At 41.3% G+C, this 16,369-nt stretch overlaps 1 protein-coding gene across 1 annotated transcript in view; it reads left to right on the forward strand.

Annotated features, from left to right (window-relative positions):
- Window positions 1-634: 634 nt before the first annotated feature.
- The window catches only part of SUZ12 (SUZ12 polycomb repressive complex 2 subunit), a 34,838-nt gene continuing 19,103 nt past the window's right edge, over window positions 635-16,369 (forward strand). The window contains 6 exon segments of the mRNA XM_075518688.1: window positions 635-711; window positions 713-1,158; window positions 4,062-4,108; window positions 4,193-4,257; window positions 9,191-9,259; window positions 14,616-14,665. Coding sequence (XP_075374803.1) covers window positions 650-711; window positions 713-1,158; window positions 4,062-4,108; window positions 4,193-4,257; window positions 9,191-9,259; window positions 14,616-14,665 — 739 coding nt within the window. The 5' untranslated portion in view covers window positions 635-649.

Raw genomic sequence — 16,369 nt, forward strand, 5'->3', positions numbered from 1 at the left:
GCGATTTCTTGTGCCGTCCTCTGAGGAAACCTCATTGTTAATTAAGGTTAAAGCTACGGGATACCAGCAGGACCTCGTGCCCGAGCCAGTATAACCATTTTTACCACAAAACCGATACCGATTTATATCCAACCTTCTATTTCGACTAATTTGGCTCTTTGAACAATCGAGCCCCAGCTCCCGCGGGCAGCGGGGCGGTCCCTCAGCGGCGCCGCCGCGCAGGGGGCGGCTTCCCTCAGGCGAGAGGGGCACCAGCTACCTGTGCGGCCGCGAAGGCACCGGGACGTGGCGCGGAGCAGAGCCGCGGGAAGGGGCGCGGAAAGCCCGGAGCTCCGGGCAGCCCGGCGGGGGCAGGCAGAGCAGCGGAGAGGTGCGAGGGCAGGAGCCGGCGGGGCAACCCCCGCAGGCCAGCGGGGCGGCGAGGGGCGGCCCCGGGCGGCAGGCGGAGGCGGCCCGCTCTACCCAGCATGCCCCGCGCCGGAGGGCGAGCGGCCCTTTCCCGCGAATTCAGTTCAAAGGAGGGGGAGGGGAGAAGCGCCAAGCGGCGAAGCGCACCGACCAACCAAACTCTTCCAGAACCATCCGTGCGTCACGCGGAGGCGGGCCCCGCACCGGCCAATGCGGCGGTGCGGCGCCATCTTCGGAGCCAATGGGCGAGTGGGGGAGGCGGGCGCGTCGTGGTCGTCGGGTTCGGCTGGTCGTAGCGCTGAGGAGAGCGGAGCGGAGGAGACTTAGAGGAGTTGGAGCTCGGCGCTTCCCCTCCCCCCTCCTCACCCCACCCGCCCCAGCCGCCCCCTCCCTCCCCGCTCGGTCTCCGTCCTGCCGGGGCCCTCTCGGGGGCCAGGCCCATGGCTCCTCAGAAGCACGGTGGAGGTGCGGGGCCCAGCTCGGGCTCCGCTGGCGGCGCCGCCGGAGGAGGAGGTGGCGGCGGAGGCGGCGGCGGTGGGGGGTTCGGGGGCTCCGCCGCGGCGGCGGCCCCCGGCGGCAAATCCGGTGGTGCCGCAGGCGGCGGTGGCGGCGGTGGAGGAAGCGGTTACTCGGGCGGTTCCTCGGCCTCCTCAGCGGCGGCGGCAGCGGCGGCGGCGCTGCCCCCCGTGAAGAAGCCGAAGATGGAGCAGATCCAGGCCGACCACGAGCTCTTTCTTCAGGCCTTCGAGAGTGAGTACCGGGCCGGGGGAGGAAGTGGGGGCCCGAGCTGGCGGGACCGGCCGGGGCCGGCGCAGAAAGGGCGGGAGGAGGAGGAGGGGAGGGCTGTGGAGAGTAGGGGCTTCCGGGGGTAAACATGGTCGGGGGAGGGAGGGAGCTGGGACCGGAGAGGAGGGCGACGGGGAGCGGGGCTGGGGGAGGAAGGGGGCTCCGACGGGGAGGCGGGGGCCCGACGGGTCTCGGGCGGAAGCGTGAGGTTCGGGGGCTGGTGTGCGGGCAGGGTGGCGAGAGGCTCCCAGGGCCGGGGCCGCTGGGTGGAGGGCGGGGGTGTGTGTCTGCGCCCAGCCGATGAACTTGGTTTCTCAGTAACAGTTCCCATCAGGCTTTCGGGGTGGCTGGATCCCTTCCCTCCTCTCACAGCCCTTGGAGGCACTGGGGAGTTGGGAACGAGGAGGCTCTTTCCCCTTTGGTGACTGTTTTTCGAGCCCCTTTCAGGGGCAGCATGTGATTAAGACTTCACTGTACTTGCTTTTTCTTTGTCTGGCAATAATTGTCCCTTAGTTGAGATTTCATATTGGAAATTGACCTTTGTGACCCATGCATCACCCTGTGGCAGCTCCAGATAGAAGAATCCCCTCGGATGCACCAGAAAGTAGTTTATGGAAATCTGATTCAAAAGCACAGTGTAGCAATAAACTTACATTGTACTAAAAGATTTCTGTGCAGTTGCTAGGATTTGAAGGAAATTTTTAATGCTGTACTAAATACGTGATCCGGTTCTGGGATTGGTGCTGTCACTGCTCTCACTCACTTGCTATAGATGGTGACAGTGTCTGAGAAAATGTTGGAGGTTTTGGTGGTGTCTCAAATCCTTAATAATGTGGGGTCTTTTGAACCTTAGCCCTGTTAACTAAGCTATCTGTTCAAGAAATACTGTACTGCAAATAGGTCAAGTGGCAACTGAGCTTTAAGAGGTTTGCTCAGTGTCAGTGTCCGAGATAGGGGAAAAAATTCTCTTGCCCATGCCTCAGTCTGTCAGGCAAGGGAAGCACACAGCTGTGCAGGTAGTGATCAGGAGTAAGTTACAGTGTAAATGTATCATAGTGCATTAACTCTGTAGTGTGAATATTATGGGAAAACTGCAATAGGAGAATATTGGAATAAAAAATACGAATACATATAGTATTGAATCACATTCTTCCTGAATGCTTTTGTCCCTTTTCAAGGTCATATGCCAGAAAAGATAAAGATTTATTTTGAACATTTGCTGAGTAATATGGACTTTTGAAACATACGTCTGTCTGCAGGTTGAAAAGTGTGTTTCAGAATTTTTCTACTTGGGAAAACTAAAGTTGAAGCAGCAGTGCACTGTCATTAAATTACATCCTTGTGAATGTAATTTAATGTTTTCATACCTTTCTAAATTATAATTATGTCATGTTGTTTTTTTGGAGACTAAAAAACCCGGGATGTTTTTCTAAAAGTTGTGACTACTCTGTATTTTCACTTCCTAGCAAAGTGCATGTTTCTTCATTTCTTTCTTTTCTGTCTTTTATCTTGATTTGAAAAACACAGGGTTTTATTATGCTAATTTGCATTAAGTAGAATTTTACTGGTTTTCATCAGGCTTCTGAAAGGAAATACTGGGATCACTTTAAGATTTCCTTCTCTAATAATAATATGTCTCTCTAATAATAGATTCTTTGTGGTCTTACATTAATAAGTGTAGAAATAAGGCTGAATCGTATCTTTAAAAAGGGATGAAGGATATAAAATGCTGTCCTTTTTCACTTCTAATCACAGAATTCCATAAATTACAATAAGCTTTCCAGCTATTTGAAATAAATGTTTTGCAGTCATATGAAAATAAAGTTTTATATTTCTTAAAAAATAAATAGTTGTTTGTTTTCTTTCTGCGGGAAATGGAGGCAGTGTTAGCAGCCTTAGCATGGGCATCAAGGCATTCTCCATTCTCTATCTTTTTCTCTACACTTAATGTGTTTTATAAGTAATTTCCATGTTTCTTGCTGATGTTATCTAATGAAGCTGGCTTTTATTTCAGTTTTAAAAGGGTGTATTTCAGTTTAGATTGGAATTCTTGTTAGATATAACCTGATCCAGACAAAAACCTTTTTTGTCCTGACTTGACTGAATTCGTTAAAATTAAACTGAAGGTCCTCTTTTCTGTAGGCGAGTCTTGCTCTTTTGAACTTCGGTTATTACACCTATTGCAAATGATGCTACCCTTTCGTGTCAGTATTGCTTATGGCTGTATTATCCTCCCTCCATTTGCACTTTGAAACAGTAGTTGCTTTACCAGAATCAACATTTTCCTGGTCCTATGAATGTAAAAGGTTTTGGAAATGAATTTCCTAGCTTAGAATGATCCGTAATGTGTCATAGTCAACTGACAGTCCCTCTTGTTTTGGTACCTTGTGCAAGTGACCTTGGTACTTTCCAGAAGGGTAAAACAATCAGATATCAAATTGTCCAACTATGTAAATTTAGTATACTATTTTGGTATCCTATCAGATATGTTCCTTAACTTTGTGATGAAAACTTACCTATTCAACAATAGGTTGTAATATGTTGAGATATTTTTTTCTGCCCTTTTATGTTACAAAGCCTGTAAGAAACCTATTTTGTGGAAAGCAAGAGCAGTCATAGTTGAGTTGTGACTACCGATTTACGGTGGCTTAAACAAGAAGTTGCTTTGTGTTATACAATAGGTGGAGTAACCTTTGACTTGTTAACTTGGAGTTATTTGGATATTGTGATGCTTCACTTAAACGATGACTTTTGTGATAATTGTTTAAAAAATAATCAACATGCTAAATTAGATACTTTTTTATCATTGTAAGTCTGTCTTTCTGGAGTTATATGGTATGTTGGATAACGTGTGTTTCTTTTCTTAGAACCAACACAGATATACAGATTTCTACGTACCCGGAATCTAATAGCAGTGAGTAATTGGTCTTTATCACTCCTTTACTTTGGACTTGTTGGAAATTTTAATTAAAGCATAACCTTTTTTTTTTTTCTGCAGCCAATATTTTTGCACAGAACTCTCACTTACATGTCCCACAGAAACTCCCGAACAAATATCAAAAGGTAAAATTTTTTTTTTTAAAAAGTAATCCTAAAATGTTAACCAAGTAGCAGAAGTCCAAAAAATAGTGGAGGGTGACCTCGTCTTTTCACGAGGTGTGTAAAACATGACCTTTTCTTTTTGAAGAACTTAAAAAATATTCTTCAAAATACATCACTTTACAGTTGATTTCTGAGACCTAAGAACTTTTCTGCAATGTTAAGGGTGTGTATGACTTTGTGCTTGTGACTTCTGTTGATACTGGGAGTACTCAAATGTGGATAACTATCTGCAAAATCCTAACTAATTCTTCCATGTTTGTTTTCTGTTTTGGGGGAGAACTTGGACAAAACTGTGTAACATCTGAGATCTTCTAATCAATGGTGCTTGATCATAATCATATGGAACATTTTAGTTTAAACTGTAACTTAACTGCTTGTTTGAAAAAAAAAAAACAAAACAAAACCCAAAAATGAAACAAAAAAACCCCAACAAACCCAAACACAAAACTATTGGTTTTGTTAATTATTCTTGAAAGGATCCAGTAATTATTTCTGTAATTATTTTTAAAGCTGAAAAATGAAGGAGGTCATTTTATAGCATTTTACAAAAACTCCAGCAAATGCGTTAAAAAGGTTGCTTTGAACTGGATACATCTGAGAAATGGGCTTCAGTTTTGGCATTGCAAAATAGTCATTCCTATCATGTGAGGTGCTACAGCTGCATGTCAGTAGACTTTAAAATATATAAATACTGCAGAGTGAAAAGTGCAGTGTATATTATTTATTAGCGGAATCGCAAAGTCCTCTCAGTTACTTCCCCCTCACTGAAAATAAGTTGTTACACTTTGGCTTTTTTTGTAGCTTGAACATTTATTTTGAAATATTTTAACACTAAAGTTCTTATCACTTGGAAACAGTTGCCGTGGGACTGAAATACTTAATCATGAACACTTAAAGAATAGCAACAAAATTATGCAGACAATTCTAATTTAAACTATATTTGTATCTAAGGAAGGTAATATTTGAATGATCTGTTGAGCAATAGAATTTGCATGTTTTTATTTAAATTAAAGAAGCTATATTTGGCATTCCTGAATCTCTTGGATATTGTTTAATATTCTTGCCATTAACTTTAGTGCTACAATATAACTTTTTCTTAAAGCTGTAACATACAACTTCAGGTACTTAGGTAATGATCAGATTGTGTTTTGTGTTTTTTTTTTTTCCAGACTTGAGGTTGATGCTTACTTTTACTTACGAAAGTTACCAGAGCAAATTGTTTGCTCACTTTAAAATAAGGGCAAGCCAAATTTCAAGAAATAATGTTCAGTGTTCTGTCTTTTTTTTTTTTAACTAGAACTGTGCAACAGGAAGTTCTTGCTTATAACTTATATTAACTTATAGTTGATAGAAATGCGTGTGTTCTTTTACCTGAATCTGTTCTTTGAATATCTGCTGTAGTTGCTGGGAAACAAGAAATGGTACTTTTGCATGTACATTGTGTTGTCCACTGTTCCAAATTGCAGTTCAAATTCAGCTGTACAAGTAATGCTTAGTTTCTCTTTGAAACATACTAATTTTTACTAGTTCCCTTAACACTTTGTTTTAGAACTATGATTTTAGTTAGATAGTATTCTAATAACAGACAGATTAATAGCCATTTCACTCACTAGTTTTCTGACAATACTGACTTATTGGAATCATTCTGGTAATTAGGTCTAGGAAGATTAAGTAAAACATTTCAGTATGTTTTCTTTATAAAAACACAATAATGCAACAGAACTGAGCTAGCATAGTTGAGGGGAAAAAAACAGAAAGTAATTGCAAAGAAGTGCGTTCTTCTCCCCTCAGTCCTCCTCTCCCACCTTTCCATGCTCTCTCAGTACTGTGGACCTTCTCTTTCAGCCTAGTTAAAACCATAAAAGCTGTAGTTTGGAGTATTTAGACGTAATGGCAAAACTGAGAGACTGTGGCAAAACAGTCTCAACTGAACTTACAGAGGAAGTTAGCAGGATAGTTGTTTGCTGATCTGTGCTGGTAAACACTTTCAAATGTGCACACCACCTTAATTGCCATACTTCATTCAATAGAAATAGTTAAGGTATGTGATCCTGTTATTTTGGTGAAAAAGAGGCTTTAAAAGAGGACAAATATCCAAGCTGGAGTAGAAGATCTTCCTGAGGCTTATATTAGGAAAAATTTGTGTACCTGGCTTCAGTATAGAGAAAATGTTAGTAGAGTTCTCTTTGCAAAGAAGTATCTTTTGGAACTGCATCATTGTTAGCCTGCTTATGTGGACCATGACTATACATGCGTATTTATTTATTCTCCTAGAACCTCTTAATTCTGCCATTTTTAAATTGCTGATCATTGTTTAGATTGCCATTTCAGTAAACCGTATCATATGTAAAATATAAAGACGTTATCTCCAAACTTTATAGAACTTACCTATCATGATAGTAATTATAGCTCCACATCTTTTATCTCTAGCTCTACAGTAGTCTAAGAAAAATGCCAGACAAATTTATCACTTGGAGGTAGGGAAGTAAAACTGCATTTTTACCAAGAAATTATCCATTGATGTTGGTCTGTATGTTTAATACTGAGAAAGTGTTTATAAGGACTAGAATGCTTAGAGTGTAGAGAAATGTTGATAGGGAGTAAGTTAATGGGCATGTGTCAGCTTAGGCTAAAAAAAATGTTGAAGTTGCTGCTTGTCATTGGAGAGGTAATATCTAATATGCTTGGGTCAAGTGATACTTGATGGAGAATTGAAATGGGATTTCTGCCTGTGGGTCTGTCTTCAGGTGTTACTATATTACTAGCCCAAATGATGGCATTGGAAACAAGTTACTAACTGTTAATAAAAGTTGCTTCCCATATTTGGATAATGGAATAGGTTTTTTTACTTATTGGCAGAGTAATGACATGCTATGATGTGACTTTTAATACTTTATTAATTATTACTGTGCTTGACTGGAATAAGGGTGGGTGGGGAAAGGAATGTGCAAGATGCATATACTTGTAGTACAAGTAAATGCTGTCTTGAAAATCCTGGGTGTTAGGGATGGTTATTACAAAAATTTAGGTTTTTTTCTGTTATGCATGGGAAATGGTAACACAAAAATAGTAATTCAGTTTAAAGGAATTTCTGTTTTTTTTAATGATCTTACAAGTTAACTTCAAAGGCAACAATTTTTTATTTAATGGTTTTTTTGGTTGCTATTTTTAGTTTTTCTGAAAGATTTTTAGGACAACTCTTTTCTTGTTTTAACTAACCTGAGTTTGACATTAGGAAAGGGTGTGTCATTGTTCTTTCTGGATCAGTAATGCTCACAAATATTAAATGCAAGCTGTGTCAGATATTAGTATATTTTATGAAAGATTGGTAAGCTTTCCCCCATTCCTGCAACATGTTTGTCTCTTAGCTGGTTTCTGGCTGATATTCCAGTCATGACATAACTTTGCTCTAGAGCTGTTTTAAGCATTTCTTTAGTCTGAAGAAAGCCTTCTAAAGATAAGTGTACTACTTGCTGTTCTGCCAAACAGTGGCTGATTTTTATGAGCTTGGGCAAAGTGCACACAGAGACTTTTTCACCTTAGAATCTGAAAATTTCAACAAAGTCCTCTATTCTTACCATCTCTCGCTTTAAAGCTGAGCATTGCAATGCACATTTTAATAATCCCACATTTTAGTGTGAGTCAGTTCTTGAATCTGTCATCTCTGTGAACCTTAGGCTGAGTGGAGCTTTGAATCAGTGATTGTTTACTACGCAAATCATAACTACTTTTCTCCTTGTCATCTGACTGCAGTCCTGTACTTGTGTAGTGTTTCTTGTCCAGTGTTACTATTTAGCCACCATGTGATTTGTAACTAAATCATTCAGATGCATTACATGCTCAATGTAGACAATGTACGACATCAGTGTTTCTTCAGTCAGGATATTTCTGTAGACGTTGCTTCCCACTTCCCCAGAGCATGTCGTCATCCCCCCCCCCCCCCCCCCCAAGAAATCCAGTATTTGACAACAGCTTATGTTCTTCTTATTTCATTTTTCTAAAGTATAAATGTAAAGGAAGGATGCCCTCGCAGCTCTTGCATTATCACTCTAGTGTAGTGCAATTTGGTTGGCATCTAGGTCCAAGCATTAATTTTCCTTTAAAGAAAAATTGAAAGGCTGTTCTGGAAACTATTGAATAACTTCTGTTCATGAGTGAACTTTATTTAGAAATGAACGTTAAATTATATGTATGGTAGAACAGGCTGAACATATGAGCATGAACAGACTGATATCAGAATTATGGAGAGAAATTATTTGAAGTGATTATTCTCTACGGCACTGTTGTCATCCCCCTCTCTGTTTCCTGTGAGTGTGCTCTAGAAGTAGCTTCAGAATTCATTGTTCTTTGTATTGTGTCCATTTAATATAACTTTCTGGAGAAAGAAGGGGGTTTTTGTAATTAGGTTTTTGACTGTTTTGTCAGATAAGGTTTTAAGTGTTTTTCATTATTATGATCAAGATTAAAATAGTAATGACTGAAGAGCTGATACTTAAGTTCCTAGTAGGTACAAGTGTCACTAAACCAGGAAGATTTTCTTTGACCAAAGCTGAAATGTGTTTAGACATGTTCATTGCAAGGTTTGAATATGGTGCTGTTAAATGACACTTCTCAGTAGCAGTAGGATTACTTCTGAAAGGTCTGGTTTTAATTCTTGGTATTATTTTGATACTGCTTGAGAAGCCGTATTGCAGTTGTATCCCTACAGCACAGGTGTGCTACTAGGCCTAAAAAGGTATAAAAAGGGTGCTTTTTTGAACAGAAGGCTAAAATTGTATATATAGACAGTTTTAGATTGAAAACCAGGTCAAAGTTTAGGCTCAATAAATTTTCTTGTTTTGTGTTATGGGAATAGTGGCTATGTGAAACTATTCTTTCTGCTTTTTCTTCACAGGAAAACATTCAAAGTAGATGACATGTTGTCAAAAGTAGAGAAAATGAAGGGAGAACAAGAATCTCACAGGTACTGTCCTGCATGTATATTTGTGTGTGTATGTACAAATGAGCACATGCATGCACTAAATCAAAAGTCTTTTTGATTGATAGAATGAAAGTGATAAAGAGTAGTTATTAGAAGGAAGGTACTTACTGTTTGAAATGTTGCTTCCAAAATCTTAAAATGTGTGTATGTGTGCTGGTCACTTAAAAACTTGGAGAAAAGAAATATAATGATAAACTTTTAATATTTGTCATGCTGTTTCTTAAAATGGGTATAGAAGCCTCAAATAGGTATTTGCCCTAGAAAAAGAAAAGTTAAGACTGTCAGTTTTGTCAGTAACTATTCTGTGTGTTCTGGGATTAAAAAAAAAAAAAAGATGATTTGGGAAAATACCATGAGGTCACAGTATTTGGGGTTTTTATAGTTGTACACTTGCTATTTTTAACCTTACCTTCATAGTAATGTCAAAAAAAAAAACCCCAAACACCAAACCAAAAAACCCTGAAACTTTTAACAGTATTTAAAAGATGTTACCCATCTCAAGTCATAATCGGGTAACTAGTTATAAAATTGTTGTGGTTTAACCCCAGCTGGCATCTAAGACCTGCACAGCCACTTGCTCACTCCCCCTGGTGGCATGGGGGAGAGAATCAGAAGAGTAAAGGTGAAAAAACTTGTGGGCTGAGATAAAAACAGTTTAAAAAGCAAAAGCTGTGTATGCAAGCAAAGCAAGGAATTCATTCACTCCTTCCCATCGGCAGGCAGGTGTTCAGCCTTCTCGAGGAAAGCAGGGCTCCATCACATGTAAGGGTTATTTGGGAGGACAAATGTCATAACTCCGAACATTCCCCCCCCCCCCCCTTCCTTCTTCTTCCCCCAGCTTTACATGCTGAGCATGATGCCATATGGTATGGAATAGCCCTTTGGTCAGTTGGGGTCAGCTGTCCCGGCTGTGTCCCCTCCCAAGTTCTTGTGCACCCCCAGTCTCCTCGCTGGTGGGGTGGGGTGAGGAGCAGCAAAGGCCTTGACTCTGTGTAAGCACTGCTCAGCAGTAACTACAACATCCCTGTGTATCAGCACTGTTTCCAGCACAAATCCAAAACATAGCCCCATACTAGCTTCTGTGAAGAAAATTAACTCTATCCCAGCCAAAACCAGCACATTCACCACTCCTTATTCCATACCATTTACATCATGCTCAGGTCTCACACTATCCAGTACATGATTACCCACCAACCCCCTTCCCATCCTTTGATATAATACACAGATATCATTCCCCTAGTCAATGGACCACCCCTCTAAAATGTCCACAAAATGTCTATTGAGCTCATTTAGTCCATGACTTCAGGCTCCATGTGTTGTGGTGGTGACTCAGGATGGGAGAGGTGGTATGTTGTGTCGAGTTATTGGGCACCAAAGCCAGCTCAGGTCGGGTCACTGCTGCACTTGCACCGCTTCTTGTAATGCTTGTCCTCCCTTGGTTCAGGTGGTTCCTGCTATAGTAATTCCTATAACATGCAACTGAAATCCCAGGTCACAACAATTTGAAGGTATTTCCATTACAATCTCCACCCCTGGTCCCGTTGGACCAGGCCATTGGGTTTAACATTGCAATGAACTCCTGCCCTTGCCCCTGCTCTGGCTTGGACTTGTCCACAGACTGCAGTCCCTTAGGGGCGTACCTGCTCCAAGTGGAGCCTTATCTATGAGCCACAGTCTCTCCAGGGGTATACCTGCTGCGGCATGGACTTATCCACAAGCACAGTCGCTTTGAGGTGCACGTGTTCCAGCGTGGCCTTCTCCATGGGCCACAATGCCTTCAGAGATATACCTGCTCCAGCATGGCCTTACCCACAGCCACAGTCCCTTCAGAAGTAAACCTGCTCCAACATGGCCTTACCCATGGCTGCAATCCCTCCAGGGGTGTACCTGCTCTGTCGTGGGCTTATCCATGGCTGCACGCTTTGAGGTGCTTGAGCATGACCTCATGCACAGCCACTGATGCTTCAAGGTGTTTCTGCTGCAGCATGGACTTATCCACAGCCACAGTTGCTTCAAGGTGTACCTTCTCAGTGTGGACTTATCCTTGGGCCACAATCCCTTCAGAGATATACCTGCTGCAGCACAGACATAACCACGGCCACAGACGCTTCAAGACATACCTGCTCTGGTGTGGACTTATCCACGGCCACAGGCGCTTCGGGGTGTCCTGCTCCTGTGTGGACTCATCCACAGGTCAGAGTCCTTTCGACTTGAGTTCACGCTGGAGTTCCAGCCTGTCCAGTACAGCAGCACAGAAACAGCAGTGATGCCCTGGCCATCTGCCAGCCCAGATGCATCACCGTTGCTGTTATCAAAATGTTCCCAGGCACAGGAGACCAAGATGATCAGCAGTACAGCAGGCAGTGAAAGCAAAAAGCAGCCCCTAACGAGCACTAGACTCTATTAGACAGTAAGGCAAGCAAGCCCCAGGGCAAGCACAGGAGCCTCTGCCGATTAATAGCTAAACAGCAATAACAGCTATAAATTTGATCTAGCACATTCCAGTCAAACCTGTTGTTATCTCAAACCCTTCGAAGCTCCACACTGGGTGCCAAAAAGGACTGTTGTGGTTTAACCCCAGCCAGCAACTAAGTCCCACGCAGCAGCTTGCTCCCTCTCCCCCTGGTGGGAGGGGGGAGAGAATCAAAGGGTAAAAGTGAGAAAACTCGTGGGCTGAGATAAAGACAGTTTAATAGGTAAAGCAAAAGCTGTGTATGCAAGCAAAGCAAAACAAGGAATTCATTCACTACTTCCCATCGGCAGGCAGGTGTTCAGCCTTCTCGAGGAAAGCAGGGCTCCATCACGTGTAAGGGTTACTTGGGAAGACAAAACACCATCACTCCAAATGTCCCCCCTTTCCTCCTTCTCCCAGTTTTACATGCTGAGTGAGCATGATGTCATCTGGTGTGGAATACCCCTTTGGTCAGTTGGGGTCAGCTATCCTGGCTGTGTCCCCTCCCACGTTCTTGTGCACCCCCAGCCTCCTCACTGGTGGGGTGGGGTGGGGTGAGGAGCAGCAAAGGCCTTGACTCTGTGTAAGCACTGCTCAGCAGTAACTACAACATCCCTGTGTTATCAGCACTGTTTCCAGCACAAATCCAAAACATAGCCCCATACTAGCTACTGTGAAGAAAATTAACTCTATCCCAGCCAACACCAGCACAAAAATGTTTTCATTAAAGGCTGTAAAACTTATGATTTTCCCTTCTAATTTTCTCTTGAGAAATACTGCTTAGTCTGAGTTTTTTCTTGTTGTCTGACCCCACATATATCTCACATTGAACCTTTGCATAGTTGTATCTGAATAAGTGTTCCCTCTTTAACAAATAGATAATTTCAGTCTTAATTCCATATGGAATTGTCACTTGCAGGGGGGCTTACAACATACTTAAATGCTGACTAAAACTCGTATTCTATCATCTCTTACTACTCTGCTTCAGAAAAATACTGAAGTCTTGCTGAATTTGCCATATTGTATTTGGCAAAAGTCAAAGTTCAGCAGAGATGTGAAACTTGGGACTGATGCGTTTCAGTTCATTTTCATCCTAGCCTGTCTTTATAATCGTGGCAAAAAGAAGGCATAGCAAATGTGCCTGGTCTGTTGTTTCTTGACGAGTTTCCTAGTGCTGAAATAAAATGGTATAAAAAAGCTTATTCACTGGGAAGTGATGTACCGTGCAGTATGTTTGTGATATTTGAGTCTGATAGATGATGACCATAACTTTTTTTTTTTTGTTAAATGTTATTCTTTTCGTATGAATTAAACATCTAAGCTTTTTGTGAAAGTATATATGATGGAAATTAACCAATCCATTGTAGGACTTCCAGAATAATTTTGTTCTAATCTGTACAATTCAGTTAGAGATCTGTTTTAGTCCTGCAGGTTGGCTTTGTGTTCTTTTTTGGTAGAAAGACTGGAGATAATTTGCCAAAACCCTTCTATTTATTGTACTGATAGATCATGAAATGCAAAGCATTTTGGAAGTTTTAAATCAAAAGCAGACATCTTGAAGACTAACCTAAGTTGCTGGAATGTGTGAAGACCTGTCAAGATGGTTTTTTTGTGGTCTTTGCTTGTTTTTTAACCAGCTGTTCTTTTTCCATAGTGTTTGCAAATAATTAGACTACCTCGGAGGCAACCATGCTAGATACAATTTAGTCTGAAACAAACTTATAAATTTCATGTTCTAAGAGGTTTTATAGATTTATTGTATATTATTTTTCTTAATTATCTTTTGCTCTATATATTGTGGATACTTGCTAGGTAAATATTCTATTTTTAAGGATAAGGATCATGTTGAAACAAAATAGAATATTGATTTGTGTGTGGTGTTTTTTGTACTTTCAAAACTGTCAAAAAATGTACTTCAGTGTGGAATTGGTCTGGAAAAGTAATATGGGTGAATGATGCAAGTTGGTATAGATGCAGTCTTCTGAATGCTCAAGCTGTTGGGCACTTTCACTAATCATCTTGGTGCTCTCAGGAGTGTTTGTGTTTAAAAATAGGTGTTGAATGTCAGGTTGTATCTTCCTGAAAAGACAGTCAAGGTGCTCAAAATTGTGTCTGGTGTTCTAGTGTAACAGGTGATATTTTGTTCAATACTATGTACTTCAGAAATACTAAGTGTTTTTGAGACTCATTTTAATCTAGGTTTATGAATACTTGCTTTAAGCTGAAATGTATTCCAAATTTAACAATTTGAAATAAAATGGGTCTACAGTCAGCAGAATAGTCTAGACTATGAGCTGCAGTGCTGTGAAACAAAATAGATGCAATTATTATTTTGATTGCATATGTTATGAATGATACAGACTTGATGTGACTGCTAATCTTTATTTCTAAGGCTGTAGCTTCCCCATTGTAAAGATTCTCCTTACCAAACTGAAAATACTTCTTAAAAAAAAAAAAATTGATACCAAGTATGTGCTTCAGGGTGGAGTTCTGCAAAATTTCCACCAAAAGTCATCTCTGTTGCTGATGAATGTCTAGGAAATCTGTTTGCCTGCCTGTGAAGGCAAGATCTCATGTCTTCAGGCAGTGCCCTTCTACTGTAGTGTTTAAACCTCTACTTCCCTGCCCCCCCCCCCCCAATGTATCAAGTCATTGAATACATAGAGAGAATCAGTCTGTAAAGAGAAAACTGGTCTACAACTTCGTATCAATTGCAACTGCTGTGTCCAGGCAGTTTCAAAGTTAGAAAGATGGACCGCTTCATTATAGTTCTGCCTCTTGTGTAGGCCTGCCCTGAACATCGTTGAATGGAGTGGAGTGGCGTGGCTGCTGTGAGAAGAAAATACTTACTTGTTCTAACATTTCCTTTCTTTTTTTTCTGTTTAGCTTGTCTGCTCATTTGCAACTTACGTTTACTGGGTTCTTCCATAAAAATGGTACGTTTGCTAATTCGTTCATTATACTGTTAATTTGCATAGCACCTTTGAAATTAGTATAGATCTGTGAGGGGAATAGTTGAATATTTTGGATCTGCTGTTTGAATGCAGATTTTAACTTATTTAAGCTCAGACTGTCCCATTAGTTACAATACTTTCAATAGCGCTTTTAATAGTTGTAGCATAATTGTAATGTTAAACAGATAAGCCTTCCGGGGTTTTAGTCAAAACAGTGATTTTGAGAAGTACTTCAAGTCATCACCCATTCAAACTGAAATAGACCTTGAGGAGTTCCTGAAGAAAGTGATTTTATGGAAGTGTGCTTTTGGGGTAGTTGAAGTAGCTTTTAAAAGAACCCTCAGCCTTCAAATAGTTAGAAGATTCAGTGTTTTGTAATTCAAAATAGAAATGTGAGAATAAATTTTACCAAGTAGAGCCTAGAAAAGAGGGAAGGGCCATGTCAGTGGTTATAAAAGCCACACTAATGTTTTAGTGACTTGCAGTCATTCTATTGTCTTTTATGCACATAAGGCTTTACCCCTCAAAACTGGAATATTGGACTTCCCAGACCAGAATGAAGGGTTCTGTTCCTTTAATGAAAGCAGAAGTGACATACTTTGTGCTGTATAGGCATGGGTAAATTCACTGTCTTTTTACTTCCCTGAAAAAAACTTAGCTGTTTATCCATTAAAATAAAGTGGTGTTTCTAATTTTTCGGTTAAAAGCATTCTGAATAGCATCTTAGTCTTTTAAAGTTGCAAATGTCTAGATTTCAGAATCACTTCTTTATTAAACTGTAATATTATTCTGAGAAAGTTCTTCAAATCTGTAGATTAGGAACATTCTACTTCCGGAATTCAAAATACTACTGCTCTTAATGGATAGTATTAATCTTGTTTCTGCTCTCAGAAACTTCATGTTACATGTTGCTCTCGTGATTTAACCCCTCGAGCCGGCAACTAAGCCCCACACAGCCACTCGCTCTCTCCCCCTGGTGGCATGGGGGAGAGAATCAAAGGGTAAAAGTGAGAAAACTTGTGGGTTCGGGTAAAGACAGTTTAAAAAGTAAAAGCTGTGTATGCAAGCAAAGCAAGGAATTCATTTACTCCTTCCCATCGGCAGGCAGGTGTTCAGCCTTCTCGAGGAAAGCAGGGCTCCATCACGTGTAAGGGTTATTTGGGAGGACAAATGTCATAACTCCGAACATTCCCCCCCCCCCCCCCCCCTTCCTTCTTCTTCCCCCAGCTTTACATGCTGAGCATGATGCCATATGGTATGGAATAGCCCTTTGGGCAGTTGGGGTCAGCTGTCCTGGCTGTGTCCCCTCCCAAGTTCTTGTGCACCCCCAGTCTCCTCGCTGGTGGGGTGGGGTGAGGAGCAGCAAAGGCCTTGACTCTGTGTAAGCACTGCTCAGCAGTAACTACAACATCCCTGTCTTATCAGCACTGTTTCCAGCACAAATCCAAAACATAGCCTCATATGCTACTATGAAGGAAATTAACTCTCTCCCAGCCAAAACCAGCACAGTTTCATTCAATAGTTAAGCTGGGAAATCACAAGAGATAAGGACTTGGGCCAGCTAGTGATAAGAATAGAGAAGTATAGAATAAATGTGGAGGAAAGGGAATGCTGTGTCTTAAATTCAAATACATAACTTCAAAATCTGATCCTTCCAGAACAGTTTGTAGTAGTAAACCTCACGTA

This window comes from Mycteria americana, chromosome 16 (genome assembly GCF_035582795.1).
Source record: "Mycteria americana isolate JAX WOST 10 ecotype Jacksonville Zoo and Gardens chromosome 16, USCA_MyAme_1.0, whole genome shotgun sequence".
NCBI classification, from domain to species: domain Eukaryota; kingdom Metazoa; phylum Chordata; class Aves; order Ciconiiformes; family Ciconiidae; genus Mycteria; species Mycteria americana.